Source organism: Anabrus simplex, chromosome 7 (assembly GCF_040414725.1).
Source record: "Anabrus simplex isolate iqAnaSimp1 chromosome 7, ASM4041472v1, whole genome shotgun sequence".
In the NCBI taxonomy this organism is placed as follows: domain Eukaryota; kingdom Metazoa; phylum Arthropoda; class Insecta; order Orthoptera; family Tettigoniidae; genus Anabrus; species Anabrus simplex.
This window is the reverse complement of record NC_090271.1, coordinates 303,270,407-303,291,888: the sequence shown is the minus strand read 5'-3', so window position 1 is coordinate 303,291,888 and position 21,482 is coordinate 303,270,407. Positions and strand designations below refer to the sequence as shown.

The 21,482-nt window shown below is 39.0% G+C and overlaps 1 protein-coding gene across 7 annotated transcripts in view; it reads right to left on the bottom strand.

Annotated features, from left to right (window-relative positions):
- Gprk2 (G protein-coupled receptor kinase 2) overlaps nt 1-16,652 on the bottom strand; it is a 228,386-nt gene extending 211,734 nt beyond the window's left edge. For 5 of the 7 annotated variants that reach the window (XR_010860778.2, XM_067151748.2, XM_067151752.2 and 2 more), the window contains exons 1-2: nt 16,402-16,640; nt 16,142-16,309 (exon numbers count right to left, since the gene is read on the bottom strand). Coding sequence is in view for 6 of the 7 variants with exons in the window: in XM_067151748.2 (XP_067007849.1) it covers nt 16,142-16,193 (52 nt within the window). In the remaining variant the exon portion in view is untranslated. Of the gene's footprint in view, nt 1-16,141; nt 16,373-16,401 lie in introns of those variants that run through there. The other 2 variants (XM_067151750.2, XM_067151749.2) reach the window with 2 other exon arrangements.
- Nucleotides 16,653-21,482: the final 4,830 nt, after the last annotated feature.

The window sequence follows — 21,482 nt, the reverse complement described above, 5'->3', positions numbered from 1 at the left end:
TTCAGGAATGCTCCTGCTTGTCTTCCACGCTTGATTATTTCCTTATCATTTCTTCCACTTTCCTCTATGTTACTTCCTAAGTACTTGAAACTCTCTACCTTCCTAAGCTGTTCCCCTCCAAGCAATATCCCTCTTGTAGGTCTCTCCTTCTTTCTAGTTGTGATCACTATCTCGCTCTTTTAGGCATTAAATTTCATTCCATATTGTTCCACCTCATCTACCCAAGCATCTAACTGTTCCTGGATATCTTCTTCCTTTTCTCCCCAGACTAACAGGTCATCTGCAAACATCACTTTCATTTTTCCTTTTCCAATTTTTCTTGCCACTTTTGTCATCTTGTCCATTGTTACTACGAAGAGCAAGAGGTGACAGAGCACTTCCTTGTTTTAATCCACCTTTTTGCTCAAACCAGCCTGTTCTCTCTCCTATTTTCACACAACTGACACTCCCATTGTACATCTCCTTCACTCCTGCTACGGTCTGTTCCTCGACACCTTTTCTCTGTAAGGCTTCCCATACCTTGTTCCTACACACACGGTCATAAGCTTTCTCAAAGTCCATGAAGGCCATTACAAGATCCTTATGCCATTTGTAATGACGTTCTTGTAGCTGTCTTACTGCGAATATAAAGTCTACTGTAGACCTTCCTGATCTGAAGTTGTACTGCTCTTCTCTTAACTTTTCTTCCACCCTCTTTCTGATTCTGTTCTCCAGAATCTTCTCAAACACCTTTGCACAGTGGCATATCAATGTGACTCCTCTATAGTTCTTATACACTTTTCTATTCCCCTTCTTGAAAATGGGTATGATTAACCCCTTCTTCTGATCTTCAGGGGTCTACCTTTCCTTCCATACTTTTTCAACACTTGATAAAGCCACTGCCTTCACCATCTCAATACTCACTTCATCTAACCCTGGGCTTTCCCTCCTTTCATCTTGTCCAGTGCTAGCTCCACTTCTGCCCATGTTAATTTTCTTTTTCCATATCTCTTACTTCCTCCCTGCTTCTACTTCCCTCCTCTGTGGATCCTTTTGGGTTTAGTAAATCTTCAAAATACTCCTTCCACATTCCTTTGAGTTTCTCCATTTCCTGCACTTCATTTCCATTTTTGTCTATCATTATAACATCTTCCCTCATGCCTTTCCTCTTACTCTTGACCATTCCATACAGTATTTTTTTATTTCCTTTGCTATCTTCTTCCATCATGTTTATCCACTTTTCCATCCATTTTTTCTCCTCTGTTACAACCTTATTAGCTTCTTCCTTTTTGGCCTTATAATCTTGTCTTGGCTCCGTTGTCCTTTATTCTTCTCCCTAACTTCCGCTTTGAGTTTGCCATTCCACCATGGGTCTCCATGCATCTTTTCCTGGCACTAGTTCTCCCACACACTTCCTCTGCAGTTTTTACTAGTGTCCTCTTGAACCTTTCCCATTCTTCCTCTCCTGTTTTTGTATCATCTGTTGATAAGTTCAATCTTATTTTTTCCTGGTATTCTTCCTTGGTTTCTTTTTTCTTCAGTTTCCAAATGTTGATACATCTTTCCTGCTTCTGTGTTCTCTTTCTTTCCGTCACTGTTCTCAGTTTCATTACCAATAGTCTGTGATCACTACCTAGGGCCTCTGATGGTATTACCCTTACTTCTATAACATTCCTCTTCATTTTCCAGCCGTAGATCATGTAATCTACAATGGATTTCCTAGACCAGTCACTGATATACCACGTTATGGCTTTCTCTCTTTTTGAACCACGAGTTCCCGACCATTATCCCATTTCTTTTGCACAAATCCAGTAGTTTTTCTCCTTCCTTATTCCTATTTCCCCATCTTTTCACTCTAAGAACGTTCTCATAACCCTTCCTTTCCATGCCTACATGGGCATTCAAGTCCCCTATTACCACATTATTTTGTCCATTCAACTGTCTCTCCAATTCTTCCTCAAAGTCACCTTTCTCTTGTTGTGTGCATCCTGCTTGTGGAGCATACACTTGTACAATTTCCCAGGTTTTTCCTTTGACTGTTATTTTGACTTTTATCAACCTGCCACTTATCCCTTTTACTTCCTCTTTCAATCCATTTCTTACTACCACTCCTACTCCATTTCGCTTTCTTTCATTATTTCCTATCCAGTACAACCAAAAACCATTCTGCAGCTTTCTCTTAGCCTCACCCCTCCACTTAGTCTCTGCCAGCCTAGTACATCCAGTTTTCTTCTTTCCATCATGTCTACGACCTCTTCTACTTTTCCGGTCAATGTTTGTATATTCAGTGTGCCAATTTGTAATCCTGTTCCTCGCCACGGTTGTCGTCTGTTACATCCGTCTGGCTTATCGTTCCTTGTTTCCTTGAAAGCGAGTTAATATCCATGACCGGCTTGCTAGGGCTGTCGTAACTTCACCAGAGCCCCGTTACCCACCATCTTTTTCAGGATTCCTGTACGTCCTTCACAGCTACCGTAGCGGCCTCGGGCCACCCACAGTCCCCACTGTACTTCACCCCCACAGGCTATTCCCTACCCGATGACGTTGCCCGTCTCCCACGACGTGGACGAGGGGTTGGACTTGTGGGAGATCTTCACTTGATGACAAGCTGAAATGCTGCAAAGTACGATACAGCACTCCTACAACAGCTATGTCATCTACAACTGATGAATATATTTATAACTACCGAAGTAATGAATGGTGGAAAGTGGAAATATAAAACATTCCAATTAAAGGGATAATTATTTTATCTGAAATGTACAAGCTGACAGAATAACAATTACAGTACCAACAACTATGTACTGTATTCTTATGTGCCTACATGTGCCTATTGCTGACCATGGCGGGAGTGCGGAACCACGAAACAGTGCGACATGAAAGGTAGTTACTGCTACGCCATAGTTGTAACTACCCGTGCCTATATCTCCAGTTTTGCCGGTTAGCATTCCTTTCAGGATAATTATAACCACCTAGTTTCAGCATTTGTTTATTCACTTCGATCTGACTTAGAGCTACCAGTACACCATAGCTTCTACTGAGTAGTTGCTACATTTTATTCGCTTCACCCATTATGTTATCTGCCTCTGTGGATCAGTGGTACAGTGGTAGAGTGTCGGCCTTCAGACCCCAAGAAAGCAGGTTCAAACCTGGCAGAGGTAGTCGGATTTTTAAAGGGTGGACAAAAGTCCATTCGACACTCCATGTCGTACGATGTCGACAAGTAAAAGATCTCTGGTGACACATTTGGTGTTTACGCGACAAAATTCATTAAAAATCTCAGCCACAGACATCCAAGAGAGATTCAATTTACTCTGTCTGCCATTTAGTACGTCTAGAGTAAAACGGAACATCAAAATTAACAAGCAGACAGCCAGATAGCGTCAAATTGAAGTGTCTACACACAGTAGCTGAGGCCATATGATTATTATTATTACCCATTATGTTCAATGTTTGCAAGTATGTACCTCTGCACAAATCACACAAGAACTTTACAAAAGATTTTTCATTTTTTGACATTTCATTGGGAGTATCAAATATTGCGACCTCTTAATAGCTCTCTCTCTCTTTTTTTTTTTTTTTCTGACTGTGGTATAATGACACACTTTATCCAAAGTCGAATGAAAGCTGTCACCACTTCTGAATTTATGGGTGAATTTCCACAACTAAATTTTCTGTAACTGATCTTCCCCCTTTTACAAATACAATATTTAAACGATCACCACACATTTTCATATCAAAATCAACATAAATGGGTGACTTCTGTGTGACAAAGACCCCGAATCATTATTACTTGCAGATATGAATGTGGGCCAATAACCTCATCTTCTTGATAAATAATCGTAATCCATTACACTTCTTTTCTTTTTCTTTACTGCTTAGGGATCAGCAAGGGTACAAATTTGAATAACACCTTGGAAGATTCCACTTCTTCGGTGAAGACAGCCCTGACGAAGGAATGTTCATTATGAGTGATGTATCACAGGAGAAATGCTAAAGATACTTCATTGCAGAGTACTGCCCAGCCCATGAGCTGCTTCAGCAAAAGACAGCAATGTGCTTTAGAAGGCTCGAACATAAGAAGCTCATGATGTCATCGCACGGGTCGGGCTGGGCTATATTGTTCGTATGCGAAGAGCCAAGGATAGCGCTGTGGTAGTACTATGGGCTGACTGCTTGACTGCGTGTCGGCAGAGTGCGCTGCATTACGGTCAAGTGGAGACGATGAAGTTTGCTGTGGTTTTCTATTTGAGTTCCCCGTATACTGTTTTCGGAAATGAATGTGGACTGTGACTTTAAAAGAAAAGAAACCTTGGCAAAAAAAAAAAAAAACATTAAAGGAAAAACTAGAAACCAGACAATACAAGACTTCAGAACTGGATCCAAACATCAAAAGTCTTGGTCAGTACTCAAGCCTGTAGTTGGGCAGTGATGGGAAAGACGTTCATTTTGTGTACTGAACAATGTGAACCAAGGCGTATATGAATGACTAACATTCCAAACTTCCCGGGTCATCAAACTCCACGTCTATGCCATACTCTGCCGAAGTAATGAATGAAGTTTGCTTCGTGGGCTGACGTTGAAGGTGGTCCTATTCCAACAGATGACCTGGAAAGATATTTAAACCAAAACTGTGCAACAGAAGAATATATAGCTTCCTATTGGATTACAAATGGACAAAAGAATCCAAAACTTCACCAGATCATCAAGAAAGTACTACATATGTATGCAAGCGTCAAGTTCAGCTTCAGAGAGAAATTTCTGTTCAGTGAGCTTTGTTCTCAATGCACTGTGGTCTCTTCTGCACCCAGACAATGTTGATGCTCTTCTTTTAATTCACAGTAATTCCACTACCATTATTCAACGGTCAATTAACTACACACGTCATGTCTTTTTAGTTTATTTTGTGTTAAACGTGAGAGGCCCCTTGAATGTGTATCCCCTGTGTGTGGGGGCAGTAAAATAACACCCACACTATTCCCTGCCTGTCCTAAGAGGGGCCCCAGTGACTTAACTTGGGAGTGTGAATTGGCGACCATGGGGTCCATACCAGAGTCCTGGTATTGCTTCCACTTAATTGTGCCAGGCTCCTCACTTTCATCTATCCTCTCCGTCTCCCTTGGGCAACTCTTGTTCTTTTTGACCCCAACAGTCTTAGGGCATCTGAGGCCTAGGGAATCCTTCATTTTCATGACCTTCGTGGCCCTTACCTTTCTTTGGCTGATTTCTTCATTTTTTGAAATGTCGGATCCCTTCCATTTTTCCCCCCCTCTGATTAGCATTAATAGAGGATGGGTGCCCAGTTGTACCTCCTCTTAAAACAATTATCACTAACCACCACCACCTTGAATATGCTTCGTGTTATGTAGATTAGTTTTCAGTTAACTTGATGCCAACTGCAGAGGAATATTAGAGTTTCTAATGAAGTTTCTCTTTGTGTTCTATTATTATTATCATTACTAATATTATTTCAGTGCAGGAGAAATCTTTATCATTTTATTTCATGCTGCAATTAGCGTACTTTAAATTTTGTCATTAGCATATGGGAATATGAATAGCGAGCGATTCGAATAGAGGTGTGAAATGAACATTTAGTTGTACACGGTGCACGCATTATTGCAAGGAAGTAGTCAAGGTTGACTACTCAGTCCGGCCAGTGCGGGGGACTGCGGTGGGCTGAGTGGCCAGTGCTGTGGGCCAGTAATCAGACACATCGAAAGAGGACGGCACTGAACAGGCTGGGCTGCCGGAATTCGTGGATTTGCGAGTGCTGCGCTGTGGGCTTCACTGCAGGACTCTGCTTCATTGTCTGTCCATGTAATTTCCTTCTTCTCATATATAAGAACATTTATTTAATTTTTGGTGAAAACTGTTAAAAATTTCCTAAACTCTTTTAAACACTCTAGTTTCATCAGTTCTTCTACGTTTTAGTTTAAGAATTTCCTCCTACCACAAGTCGGTTTTTCTCCAGCTTGAAAATGTTTTGCCATAAATATTCATATTTCCTCCTGAGAAGGTCAGTTACAATTCTTCTGTTATAACTTTATTATAATCACACTCTTTTTTAATTTTATTTTATTTTATTTTATTGCAGACATGTTTTCTAAAAGATGACTGACATTCTTCTATTTGATCTATGTTGGGTATACTGCATTCGTGACTAGGGTTTCTTCAGGTATCTCTCTATTTAATATAATGAAGGTATATATAAATCCATTTCAGTTTTTTCTTAGAAAATAATTTCAACAATTCAATTTTAGCTCCTTCTCAATAAAATGTTTGAAAATATGAATTAAGTACTAGGATTACACTCCTGTCTATTCTGGTACACTGCACCAATTCCTGTCAAATTAAATGCTTTTCAGGAAAGTGTGGCACTCTGTGTGTCCACTCTCGGGGTCTCACTTCATACTGATGAGAATGTCTGTGCTCAAAACCGCAGTGAATCTCATTCCAGACATTGTAGATTATTCCAAAATAAATTTAACATAAGGTCTTATCCGATATTTCACAACATACATTCCTTATACATTACAAGACTTACAGCACTTATTGCTATATGACACTTGTATAATACATAATTAAATGACTGGTACACTGACACAAACTTGGGGCAAACTGAATACAATCGCAAAACAAGACTATCAATTATCCCTTGAGCAATACGCATGCACACAGAACGAGACAGCTTGTTATCTACTGGACTTGGTCCCGACAGCACCTGTGTGGTCTGAAATACACAGGCTTTCATCCAATTTACTCTCCACCATTTTTCTAAAATGGCAGTGAACACTTTGTCTGGTGTACTGATCAAAGAAACACCTCAACAGTCATTGCAGCCCATCCTGTCCCCTTCGTAAAATTACAGATAAGTAAAATTAAAGTTTTATCTGATCAGAAAGTAACTTGCTGAAATTCCATGTTGATCCTACTACTCACTGAAGCCTTTTCACTCCTGCCTTCCCACTATATTCCAATATTTCAACTATAATCTTATTTATTCCTGTTGCTTTATGACAATGCAGTTTATCATCTGCGTAATTTCATGCCAATTAGTGATTTCTCAATGAACTTGCTCGTTTGTGACTTAACAAAAAGATTTCCTTGTCTAGGATAGTTACCCACAAACTTTTTATGTCCCCACCCTGTCTGCAGCATAACATTTCTTACACCCACCTTTACTCTTACCCAACTCAGTAGACTGCACAAAAATCTGGCTCACAAGAACTTGTTAATAATAATAATGATGATGATGATGATGATGAAAACCTACTGAATCGAACGAAAATTGAATAAATGCCCTGAGTGCAGTTGTATGTTCAGTATGCAATAGATACATATTATATGGAGTAGGCAATGATAATTTTTGTTGAAATGTGATTTTGTTCTGCGTAGAATGCTCAATAAACGGTCGACAATAGTGTAATTGTGCACATACTACATGACTGTCCCATAAACAACAGATACAACTGCTGAAGTTCTATGAACTAACGTTGTCATCCAGACATTTAGCGGTAGCAATCTGAGTGTATGTGAAAGTGAAGTGTTTCCTAGACAACCAGAACTGTCTTTCAAAGCAGCCAATCAGCTTCTTGTTCCACTTTGTTCTCCCTTGCTCTTCTGGCCAAAAATTTCAGCCGGCCAGGCAGGAAATTTACTGTATTGCCGGTAAAAGTAAGTGAATACACATGCTTATTAGGCAGTGATCTTTTTCTATCCAGTTCTTTCTTTTTTTTTTGCTAGTTGCTTTACGTCGCACCAACACAGATAGGTCTTGTGTGACGATGGGACAGGGAAGGGCTAGGAATGGGAAGGAAGCGGTCATGGCCTTAATTAAGGTACAGCCCCAGCATTTGCCTGGTGTGAAAATGGGAAACCACAGAAAACCATTTTCAGGGCTGCCGACAGTGGGGTTCGAACCTACTATCTCCCGAATAGTTCTTTCTTTGGCAGTCAAGTATGAGAAATGGCGTGCCCCCTTACGGAGTATTTTGAGCTGGAAAGACATAATGGGAGACCCCTAGCAGGCATTAATAAAGTGGTGGAGGGAACAGTAGCTGCTCTTAAAATAAGTATGAATATAGTCATAAATTTTGAAAACATGAAGGAAAAGAAAGAGAACTAGATGACAAAGAAGGGGAAGAAGGAAGACAATTTGGATCTTCATATGCACTAGTAGAAACTCCAGGGAAAGAGAGTTCCTACCTACAATATCCATGTCGTGAATTTGTTTCTGGGAATCTAGTCTTTCCAGAAGTTCTTTGAGGTTTAGCAGCGTTTTAAAATAGTCTGCTAAGAACTGGCAGTTTTCTTTATTGTTAGTAACTATACTTCCATCTGTTCGCTTGAAACAAAGCCAAGACTTGATGGTTGGTATACCTATAGCTCCTCTTTCAAGGTTCTGTAAAACATCCTGGTGTTCTTTTTTAAAATTTTCCGCCCTATTTCTGTCATATTTTCTCTTCTCGGCTCTTCCCTTCCTTTCATTCCTGAAGTCTTCCCATTTTTCCTTGGTCTTATTGGAATTCCACCTTTTCCAGGATTTTGATCTTCTTTGAAGTGCTTTGTCACATTTTTCATTCCACCACCTGTGCTTCTGTTTTCTTGGAGGGTTCCCCAAACTTTCTGACGCTTTGATCAAGGATTCTCCAATCTCTTCCCAGCAATTCATCTTTAGGTTACACAGGTTTTCAAGATACTTATCTTTATTCTACTTCAGTGTCTCTGTATTGATTCTGGGCTTCTTGCTGGCTCTCTGTTTCGGTCTGCCTGGCTGGAATTTTACTTTGATTTTTGAGAGGTAATGGTCTGAGCTGATGTTGATGCTCTTTCTTACTTTAGCGTTTAGAATTTATTTTCGACTTCGGACTGTTATTGCAACATGGTCGATCTGGAACTCCCCTAGCATCTTGTTAGAACAGATCCATGTTTTCTTCTTCCTTGTGAGGGCTTTGAAATATGTAGACATTATTTTAAGGCTGAATTGTCTACAGAATGCAATTAGTCTTTCACCATTTTTATTTGTTCGTCTATGTGCCCGATAGTCCCCCACTATTGCTCTTACCTCTTTTCCCTGCCAACCTGAGCACTGAAGTCACTGAGCATGATTTTTATATGATGTTGAAGGATTTTGGAAGCTGCGTCTTCAAGAGTTTCCCAAAAGTCATCCACCTTTTCTGCGTTTCTTTTATTATCTTCATTTATAGGGACATGTGCATTTATTGTATAAGCTTTATTACTAGACCTGAAGAAGAGGAGCGAGATCTCTGATGGTGACACGAAATTGATGATGGATTCCATTATGCACCTTTTCACTATAAAAGCTGTCCCTAGGATCGTTATGTTGGAGCTATCATGGGTTTTCCCTTATGGATTCTGAACCTTTCTACATGTATTGGAATTTCATAACTGGTCTCTTGTAGTGCCAGTATGCAGATGTTTCAGTCCTCCAAAATGTTGATTAGTTGTTTTAATTTTCCTGTCTTCAGTAGTGTATTGATGTTAAGCGTTCCAAGCTGGTGTTTTTGCTTGGTTTGAATCTTCTGCGTTGAGGTTCTGGGAAGCTCTGACTCTCCCCTACATGACGTTCCAAGCTCTCCAGAATCCAATGACCCGGTTGCACTGCTCATGGCGGTGGAGAATTTCCATTTCCGGCTACCTCCTGGAGTAATCTTTACTGAAAGTGTCTCTATCATGCCTTAAGTTGAAGATAATTGGGAGGGTGGGTATAGCCCACTCCTCAGAGCTAAAACTGGGGTTGTAAGCTCCAGAGTTCTTTTTATTTGCTAGTGGTTTAACGTCGCACCGACACAGATAAGGAAAGGCCCAGAAGTTGGAAGAAGGCGGTCATGGCCTTAATCAAAGTACAACCCCGGTATTTGCCTGGTGTGAAAATGGGAAACCATGGAAAACCATCTTCAGGGCTGCCGACAGTGGGATTTGAACCCACTATCTCCCGGATGCAAGCTCACATTGCAAGAAATCAGCTTCATTTTCCGTATCAAATCCTATTTACAAAGACTTAATAACAATAAAAAATCTACCACCTTAATTGCTTAAATGCTAGTATCAAAAAAGTGAGAGATTTTTTATTGTTATTAAGTCTTTGCAAGCTCACAGCCGCACGCCCCTAACTGCAGGGCCAACTCGCCTGGTGAGTTTATTTTAGGCCGCCCCTAACATGGAGAAGACACGCCTTTTATACCTGCTCCTAACATGGAGAACAGATGCTACATGCTGAATTTCAGTGGCATTTCTTCCACTGATGGGACCAGCAACCACCCGCATTCATTTTCAATGAAGTTTCTCTCTCTCTTCAGTCCACTTCTTGCATGTTTTGAGTCAGGGCATTTTCTGGAAACCACAGTGTTCTCCAACTTTATTTTAAAGACTATATTTCAGTACGTAATAATAATCTAGCGCAGGTCTTTCAAGTTGATGCCATATAGACGACCTGCGCATCTGAGCCCTACCTAGGATGATTTCTAATGCTTAAGACAACACACGCGCCCAGCCCCCAAGCCATTGGAATTAATCAATTAAGGTTAAAATCCCTGACCCTGCTGGGAATCAAACACGGGAACCCCGGTCCAAAGGCTAGCATGCTAACCATTTAGCCATGAAGCCAGACATTTTAGTATGCCATCACGTGTGATCCCTGCTTCTTCTATGTCCTTTTCCACCTTGGTGAACCAGGATCCTCTGGTCTTCTTATCCAGAAAGTAGGCAAAGAGCTGATTGGACAGTCTTTTTCAAATGGTGTCCATTATCTTTTCAACATGTGGATATAGCTCATTGTTGTGCCTTTTTCTTAGACCATCCCATGACTTTCCTCAGGATCTTCCGTTCCTTGGCTTATAGTTTTTCTATCAAATCTTTCTTATTCATTGCGAGCCATTCTGCAGTGTATAGGGCATCTGGTCGAATGACTGCACAGTAGTGTCGAGCTTGGAGTGAAGGACTTTAATTGTTTATTGTATATGTTTCTGATTAGTTGGTATGCCATTTTCATCTTGCTGATCCTTGATATGAATGCTGATTTTTCTGATATGTTAAAACTACCCACCCACCAAGGCATTTGAACTTCTTTGCCTGCTTTATTTCCCCCATGTTCCATCAGTTCCAATGCTGATGATGGCTCAAAGAGCTAAAACATTCATTTTTTTAAAATGTGATATGTTAAGTAATTTATAAGGTTACATAGTAGGCCTATTGAATTGGTTGAAATTATATATATGAATTTAGCTCTCCAGGTGCCAGCTCGATGTTTGTTATGAACTCTACATTTCTCAAAAGAGATCTGAGGACCACGCTTTGTCGCCTGTGTTTTGAGCCGAGTTATTCTGAAGCTGTAACAATGGAATACGAAAAATGCAAATGCTACACCACCAGTTATCACATTTTTACTCTTAGAGCCCAGTCTAATGTAACTTTCAATACCTTCTTTACTCAATTCTTTGTGCCAATCACAGATAACTTTCTCAAATATACAGGTCAAGAGAACAGGAGAGAGGCCATCTCACTTGCTAACTCTAGTCTCTATTTCATTATATATTATGCTATTTGCTTTACGTCGCACCGACACAGATAGGTCTTATTGCGACGATGGGATAGGAAAGGCCTAGGAAGTGGAAGTGGCCGTGGCCTTAAGGTACACGGAAAACCATCTTCAGGGCTGCCGACAGTGGGGCTCGAACCCACTATCTCTCGATTACTGGATACTGGCCGCACTTCAGCGACTGCAGCTATCAAGCTCGGTAGTCTCTATTTCAAGAGTGTCAGAAATTGCCCCCTAAATCTCACTTTAGATGTGGCATCTGTTGTTTTATTGCCCAAGCTCAATTCTTTCAAAATTTTGATTATGGTGGTTTGATCAATCAAGTTGTAGGCCCTTAAAATTGATGAAGGCTACCATGAATTTCTTATTCCCAAGTTTCAGATGTTAAAGAAGGAATTTTAGGTTCTTGATCTGTTCAACATATTAGCGTCCTCAGTATGTCTCCCAGTAGCAGATCCAGTTATTTCTCTGCCCTCATTTTAAGGGCTCTCAAGAGGATGTTGTACGTGATTAACAGTAGCGAGATACTTCAGTAGTTATTCACGTCTGTTTTATCATCTTTGTTTATTAAGACTGTGTATCAGGGCTGAAGTCTAGCAATTTGGAAATTTCACTGTTTTCCAAATCTTTGCTACTGTAATCTTTCATCCATTTCTACAAAATCCATTAATAAGTTATCGGGTATTATTATTTCCATACATTTGTGTCACATTATTACTGGTGTTCACTTAAAGCAACAGAAATTTACAATGATGATGATGCTGCTGACAATATTTGTTATTATCAACACCACTATTATTAATATTATCATCATCATCACCACCACCATCATTTCTATTAACGTTATGTCACATTATTATTGTAGTGCTCTTCATTTAGAGTTTAGAATCTCCAGGAGTATTTTGCTCAATGTCTGTTTCATGTCTTTTGCTTGAGTGAAGGTCCAGAGCAGAGATTTGGTGTACCAGTGCATAGTTGCATCTCGGGCCTTTTACTTTTAACTTAAATGCATATCTTCAAATTAGTTTTGAACATTGCCAAAAATTTATTAATAGGTTTTGTAAAAACAGACAAAATAACAAGTGATAATACAGTAGCCAAGAAAAGTGTGACATGAAGAAGGCCTCTCCCTAGAGTTAAGCAACTTTAATCATCTGGCATTAGTGACATCTTGCGGTTACATGTCAGACTCTTCCAACTTAGCAGTTCTGTAGCATACCCACAGGTATTGCTTTCCTGTTAGGGGTTGCCACCTAGGAGCCTGTGTTGGAACTTTGCGTTTAAGAAAGAATTTCATTTCACTGCTTTTGATTGCCACTACTGTTTTCTCTATGCTCAATCGACAGCTAGGCTGCTATAATAAAAGGGTCTCACAGCTGCCTACTAAGATTGTCTTATGATCATCAGCTAAGATTCATACCTCACTTCAGGCAACTGCTGTGCTGGGCCAATGAATGATAGGCTACTACATAGTAAACAGGCTACTTTATAAATATCGAGTGGCCGTGTAGAACTTAGAAGATGGGAACTCTTTCTATTATTAATGAGGCTCTGAGAGCACTTGAGCGGATGGAAGTTTTTCAAACCCTGTAAATATTATTACCAATTGATATATATTCAGTGTTATCAATCACCTACTATTGATTTTTTTTAAGGGAGAGCAAATAGAGAAAGAAAAAAGAGATAGGCCTACTAACTACACTTGAGTTTTGCCTTTATGCAGTCATTTTATTCGTCCAGCCAACGGCCCAGCTGCCTCTTCACCCATTGTGGATTGCCGTAACAAAACGTATGCAGGGGAGATTATAAAACCTTGCCAAACAACCAGTATCGCTCCATATGGTGAGTTTTCGGCAGATACAAAGAGCTGGTTTCTTATCTCTAGTAGGCCTACACGTAAAGTGACCAAATTTCTTCTTTGAGCAGTGTATGTCCAATGCAAGTTATTTGATTACAAAGTTTTACATCATGCAGAAACTTACAGGCTGATATTAAACACATTGAGAAAAAATATTTGTAGCCTAATCTATAAAGCTGCATAGACTTTTTTTTTTTTTTTTTTTTTTGCTAGTTGATTTACGTCGCACCGACACAGATAGGTCTTATGGCGACGATGGGACAGGGAAGGGCTAGGAGTGGGAAGGAAGCGGCCGTGGCCTTAATTAAGGTACAGCCCCAGCATTTGCCTGGTGTGAAAATGGGAAACCTTTGAAAACCATCTTCAGGGCTGCCGACAGTGGGGTTCGAACCTACTATCTCCCGAATACTGGATACTGGCCGCACTTAAGCGACTGCAGCTATCGAGCCCGGTGCTGCATAGACTACCTACACAAATACAACAATTAAAAAGTATGGCTTTTACTTCTCTCCTTACAACACTGCCCATAATCTTCATCAAAGAACTCACAGTTCTGAAATAAATCTTGCTTTTATTCCTACACCTGGATCTCTCAAAAGCTTTTGACTGTGTCGACTCAAACTTTAGTGGTGTAGTTGTTTAACTAGGCTTGAGTAAGACAGAGTTTAACTTATTAAAGTCATTTATAGAAAACAATATATGTAACACTAGCAACACTATATGGCGATACATGGTACACTAATGGTACAATCTAGCCTAATGCAGTGGTCTACACAGTATTCACTTTTTATTTATTTTATTTATCAATGATACACAGTAATAGGCTGGGAATACAGCATGTCCAGTCCTGTATGCAGATTATATTACACTATTACTTGGCGATATTGACTCTCAACAGAAATTAAAGTCCATGAAGCAACAAATACCAAATATTCAGAATTTCAATGTGCAGTTTTTGTGTATCAATCCACTAAATGTGAAGTAATCACATTTGGATTCAAAACTACTGACTGTGAACTGCAGATATGCACTGGAGAAGATGTGATCCATAACAGTGATGATGTACAATCATTAGAAATGACAAAAGATGAAACCTTCATTTGGAATGAATATTGAAAATATAGCTCTTAAGATCAATAAGAAACTTAGCATATGGGTTTAAATGTACCTTATGATTATGCCTTACTAGAAAAAACTAAAGCTAGAACAAAAAAAATCACATCAAGAGAAACTTTTGAGTTTTTGGCCATAGGTTTGTGCCATTTGGCCCATCAGATAGACTGGCATGCCTTTCCAATAACCTAATAACCCAACAGATCTATTGCTGTGATTTCCTTGTCTGTGGCCTTAAAAGTCTTAACTGATAATTCAGGGAACAGTTTAGCCAGATTTCTTATTGAATAATATTTGGAAAAGTAAGAATTTTACTCCATCCAGCTATGTATGCATCAGCAATGTTATCCAAATGGTTACATGAATTACAGATGATTAAATTGTTTGTAAAATTATTCTGTAAATAGGCTATATATAATCATTAAGCATATGGATGGCAATTATTGCTTCAAGAGGAAGTACAACTGGACAACCATCCTTCGTTGACACTAATCAGAGGAGAAAAAAAAAGGAAGGGGTCCAATACTTTGAAAAATGAAGGTATCAGTCAAAGAAAGTCTAGGGCCTCTTAAGGGCATGAAAATGAAACACTCCCAAATGACTCGCAAAACTAATACCTTCGGGTCAGAAAAGAACAAGAATTGACGAAGGGAGGCTGGGTAGAAAAGATGAAAAGTGGGGGTCTGGCACAAGCAAATGGAAGCAATGTCAGGACTCGGCTACGAACCCTGTGGTCGCCAACCCATGCTCCCAAGTTAACAGCCCATGGGGCCCCTTTTGGTGACCTCTCACAACAAGCAAGGGATATCGGGAATGTTATACTACTGCCCCCAATAACAGGGGGTCTTTATCTGGCTGCATGGGTCCTGTAAAGCTAATTCTCAAGATATTATTTGCTTCACAACTTTAAAATGGCAATAATAAAAATGTTTTCCTTTTTTCTTTTTCACATTTACTCTGGCCTCAAGATGCTGGGTCCTTCACAAACACCAGAGCTTCTGCTTATTCTTAATTTAGAATTCACCTTTTGGATCAATTATAATAAAATACCAATTTTAAAATGTTTTGAGATTAAGATTATCTAGATTATCCATTTCCAGAAGATCATCCTATACTTCAATAGATTAGCAATGATAGGCCTACTATCGCGTAAATAATCAGTGTCGCACAATAACTAATCACACAAATAATTTCCGAGAAAGAGGAACCTAATTAAAGATCCCTATGCATAAAAATATATGTTTTGTAGTAGGTAGCCTACAGCTAATTTAACTTCCCAGCACCACCGAAAAATACTTTCGTCAAAGACTGAGTTGTTCCGCTTCTCAAATTTCTATTTAAAATTGCTCTTTTCACGGGGGTATATACTAAACTTGCTACGAGAATTTAAGCTGCATCCAGAGAAAAACAAACTTCAAGTGAGACAAGTAGTATAAACCGGATGGAAAAATCAGGAGATGTGGGGAATGAATTTTGTAAGGTACGAAAAATAAATTCCCAGCCATCACCTGCTGCTGAGTGGTACCGTGCTGGAGGTTTTCCGAAAAGTATTGGGGGTGCTAAAATGTTAAAGTCCCGCACCAACCCCTTCTTGCCAACTAATAAACCGAAACGTTAATATAAGTATAGGGACTTACCTTCTCTCGCTTTTAGATACACCGTGTTTGCAACGATATTCTCTAATTCCATGAGTTCCAGTTTGACTGATTTCCCGATCCCCGGGCCGATATCGACCCTTTCCCATCAAAATGTTTACTTCAATCGGGGTGTGGTGTAGCAGAGAAGATGGCGACGAAATCTTACACCTGTAACATTTATTTTCGCTCAATAACCACCGATAGGACACCGATTACGAATAAATGACAAATAATCACCAATACACTTCATTAAAGCTCACTTGAGTAGCAACGAAAGCAGTTTGTAAATGGCGTCACAAATTATTTAACGCGCACAGTACAAATAGGAGAGCTGAACCAAGAAAACATAATTATTTTACAGCACTATAGCAAATTAGATACGTCTAAAGCTAGTGGTTAATTAGGAACGGTGTACTTTTTCTTTTTGATGCTTGCTTGGGTTTTATCAACAAGTGACACTTATACAGCCGGAAGATAAAATTAACGCACTGTGTGCTAATCGGGCCCAAATACAGAACCTGTCATGGAAGATAGAACGATCAAACTCCAAATCTCATGGTCACAACCACAAACATAACGAAGATCAAGAACCACTCTACTGCTTGGAGAAGAAAGTAAACATATCAAATCAAAATCACTTTATTTTCTAATGAGGTGTCTACCTCGGTGCTAAATGGTACACAAAAATGTATTATTATCAAGCACTACATTTTTAATTAACAAGAGAAGAAGACATTTTCCTAAAATACAGTATCATGCAATTTACATTACCGGGCGAGTTGGCCGCGTTTAGGGCCGCGCAGCTGTGAACTTGCATCCGGGAGATAGTGGGTTCGAATCCAACTGTCGTCAGCCCTGAAAATGGTTTCCCGCGGTTTCCTATTTTCACACAAGGCAAATGCTGGGAGCCACGGCCGCTTCCTTCTCACTCCTAGCCCTTTCCTATGCAATCGTCGCCATAAGACTAGTCTGTCAGTGCGACGTAAAGCAACTAGCAAAAAAAGCACTAACAATTTTTCTATTAATTCTATTTCTATTATTCTCATCCTTGTTGTATGTTCAGTCTGTCAGCGATGCCGCTGGTGGGATCCTCAACAGCTCTGCCTTCAGCTGTCATAGATGGCCTAGGCATCACTGAAGAGGCGTACCTACTAGGGAAATGAGGAGTGAGGTATTTTCCCGTTCCTTTTCCCACCGAGCCAGAGTTGCTATTACATATCAGTCTGCCAAGCCCACTGAAATGCATACACCAACCGACCCTATGAGCAACATTTTCACACCATTAATAGCAGGGACTGGTCGCATAAGGATTGGCATTACTAGCATCGCTCGTACTCTCCTTCTTCTTTCATATTGTCAAAGCCAAGGATAAGACAGAGACAGATCTATGAAAGTAACAAAATTGCTCTAGCCTATACCAGAAGACATAGTCCACTGTAAACACTAGGTCCTGCCAGCAAAGGCATAGCTCATCCTTAATAAATTTAAATTATTTACAAAATTCTGTAAGCTTCAACAAATAACATCGAAAATAAGATTGTATGCAGATGACATAATTGTTTATAGGGAAATAAATAACATTGAGGATTGCTCAGAATTACAAAGGGACCTTGAGAGTATCCAAGAATGGGTTGAAGAAAATAATATGAAGATTAATGGAGGCAAATCAACTGTTACAACATTTACAAACAGGAGCTTTAAAACTGAATTTGAATATACTTTGGATGAGGTAGTTATCCCTAAAGATGGCAAGTGCAAATACTTAGGTGTGAGATTTGAAAGTAATTTGCACTGGAAGGGTCATGTCGATGACATTGTTGGGAAAGCATACAGATCGTTACATGTCATAATGAGGCTACTTAAAGGATGCAACAAAGAATTAAAAGAAAAAAGTTACTTAAGTATGGTTCGTCCATTATTGGAATATGCAAACAGTGTTTGGGATCCTCACCAAGAATACCTAATAAAAGAACTAGATGGTGTGCAGAGGAAAGCTGCAAGGTTTGTAACAGGGGATTTCCGGAGAAAGAGTAGTGTATCAGAAATGTTAAAGGAGCTTGGTTGGGAACCTTTAAGTAAGAGAAGGGAGAAAACTAGACTTATAGGATTATATAGAGCCTATACAGGAGAAGAAGCATGGAGAGATATCCGTGAGAGGCTTCAGTTGGAAAATAATTATATTGGTAGAACTGACCACAAGTACAAAATTAGAAGAAATTTTAGCAGAAGCGATTGGGGTAAATTTTCATTCACTGGGAAGGGCGTGAAGGAGTGGAACAGTTTACCAGGGGTAGTGTTTGATCCTTTTCCAAAATCTGTACAGATATTCAAGAAGAGAATAAACAACAGAGAAAATAAATGAAATGTTAGAGGGCATTCGACCAGTGCAGGATATTGTAAATAAAAAATGTGTGTGATTAAATTAATTCCATCCCCTGGTCTATGGAGTTTGGACAGCCCAAGTAGGGGACTGCCTGTAGGGGTAAAGTACAGTGGCGACTTCGAGGGCCCTGGGACCGCTACGGTAGCTGTGAAGGCCCTTCAGGAACTCTGAAAAGTGGTGGCAAAAGGGACTCTGGTTAAGACGCAGCAGGTCGTTATGCTACTTAGGTTCCAAAATGGGTAAAATATAAATATGTAAATAAATTCAATGTTAATTTTAATCTTATACCAGTTGTATATTATTATTAGAAGTAATTTCACATGCTGTATATGAGTTGACTATGTTTGTAAGATATTATAAGTAGATTTTTGTAAACAATATAAATTTATTAAGGATGATGTATGTGTTTAATAGAACAAATTATTAGCGTAAATTGTATAATATTGTATTCTAGTAAAATTTTCTTCGTCTCTTGTTAATTTAAAATTTAGTGCTTGACAATAATGTATTTTAGTGTACCATTTGCCACCGAGGTAGACACCTCATTTGCAAATAAAGAGATTTTGATTTGATTTGATTTGATTTGAAATACAGTAGAGACAATACGCGACACTGAGCGAGATATCGAGGGACAGCTATTGGAGCTCTCTCTAGCGAGTAGACCTGAAAACTACTGATTCTGTCATAAGAGCACGTGTATTTTGTGTGTGAAGTTTTTGGTGTTATTTATACGTTTCCAGTGAGTTGACATAATTAAATAGTAGCGTGAGTCATTCCTTGATATCTCCTCTCAACATGAGGGGAAAGGTATGTGCTGTGTTTGGCTGCAGTAACTATGAGTAGAGAAGAATGCGGTGTCTTTCTTTCGCTACCCTCGTGACAAGAAAATATAAGTAATATTGTGTTTGCATATATATTCTTCCAGTGACAAGGAGATTTTTATAGTACTTCATAATTTTCTGGCCTGCTCGACCCATATTTTAACTGGCTTAAAATATAATACGCATATTTTATTGTATAGTGCAGCAATTAACCTTCAATACCGATGTGTTTTTGTACGCGTGTTCTGTGGGTTTTGAAATGTTATTTTGAAATTAAATAACCTGGTTGTCCTAATTCTGCACGGATTAATAAGCTGAGAGATGTACCTACCATTCCTGCTCAGGCACCAAAAATGAAGTACAATGTTCCAATATCCTTATGATTAGTTGACGTTACAGTTATATAAAAATTATAAGATCTGTTCAGATCATTTCCAGCCAGCGACTTTAAAAATCCTCGACTATACAGCCAAGGGTATGATACATTTTTACTCTAATTGTACGTAAATATTCCTCAAAGCATCACTATCGACAACAATTTTACACTTTTCTTTCTTCTATCCCTCTTCTCAGATTAAAGCTGGGATTTTATAGATTTTCTGTCTGTTAGTAGGCTTCATGTTAAGAGGAAAATTGTCCAGCCCTTAAATGTTAATTCATTGCATCATGTGTGTAAGGAATGTGCCGATATTTTTATTGACAAGTGTCTTAATGTGACGATACAATATTTTTAAATGAGAAAAAAGACAAATCTAACCGTAAAAGTTCAGGCAGGAATGCTAAAGCAAAAAAAGTAATGCATAAATGAAAGATCAACCCATTTCACAGCAGTCCATTTCACCTCTTGTGTATATGTCTAATTTCAGTCTTTAAATAATAACCTTTTAAATAATTCTTCATTCATTTATCCAGAATTGCTTTAGCAACTTCGAAGTTAATATCTCAATTATACGTTCTTTCTAGACGTAATTTATTTATCTATTTTCGTATATGCATTTCCATTGATATTTGAATTTAGCGCGACTTTTCAGGTCAAGTCACTAGGAGCACCACCGTCGAATTGTCTCCCATTTTATCAAGGCTAAATACGTAAGTGTCGCGAATTGTCTCTACTATATTTGGCTTCAATGACATACCAGTAGAATTACTGGCAGTATGCTGAACAAATTAACGGTAGCCGATCCTCTTAATACCATTATCAATTCTTGCTCAGAAAACTTTGTTATACCAGATAAATTGAAAACAGCGAAGGCTATTCCATTACTTAAAAACGGTGCAAAATATGACATTAATAATTTTCACCCGTCCCCTCCGGGACCAATTTCGATATTCTGCTACGCAGGGCACTCATTAAACTGTCCCTGTTCCTTACGTAATTAACCAAAGACAGCCAAAGTAGGGGAATGCCTGTAGGGGTGAAGTACAGTGGGGACTTCGAGGGCCCTGGGACCGCTACGGTAGCTGTGAAGTCCCTTCAGGAACTCTGAAAAGTGGTGGCAAAAGGGGGCTCTGGTTAAGACGCAGCAGGTCGTTATGCTACTTAGGTTCCAAAATGGGTAAAAAAAAGTAAATAAATGCAATGTAAATTTTAATCTTATACCAGTTGCAATTCCACATACTGTATATGAGCTGACTATGTTTGTAAGTATAGGAGATATTATAAGTAGAATTTTGTAAACAATATAAATTTATTAAGGATGATCTGTTTGTTTAATAGAAAAAACCTGTTAGCATAAATTGTATATTATTGTATTCTAGAAAAAACATTCTTCTCTTAGTGCTTAACAATAATGTATTTTAGTGTACCATTTGCCACCGAGGTAGACGCATCATTTGCAAATAAAGAGATTTTGATTCGATTTGATTTGAAGACTCATAAGCATGAATTAAACATTTTAGAATTATGCAGTGGCAGTGATTGGGGAGGTGAGGGGTGAGGAAAGTGGTTCCCTCATCCCACTTTGTGGAGAAAAAACAAATGTTCATTCAATTTGAAATACTAAAACTAGGAATTATAACAAAAGACAATAATTTATACCAACAAATGCTTAGCGGAAATTGAAAAATGAAAGGGGTGTGACACTTCGGAAATGAATAAAACAAGGGCCACGTGGAGTGTGAAAATGAAAAATTCCGT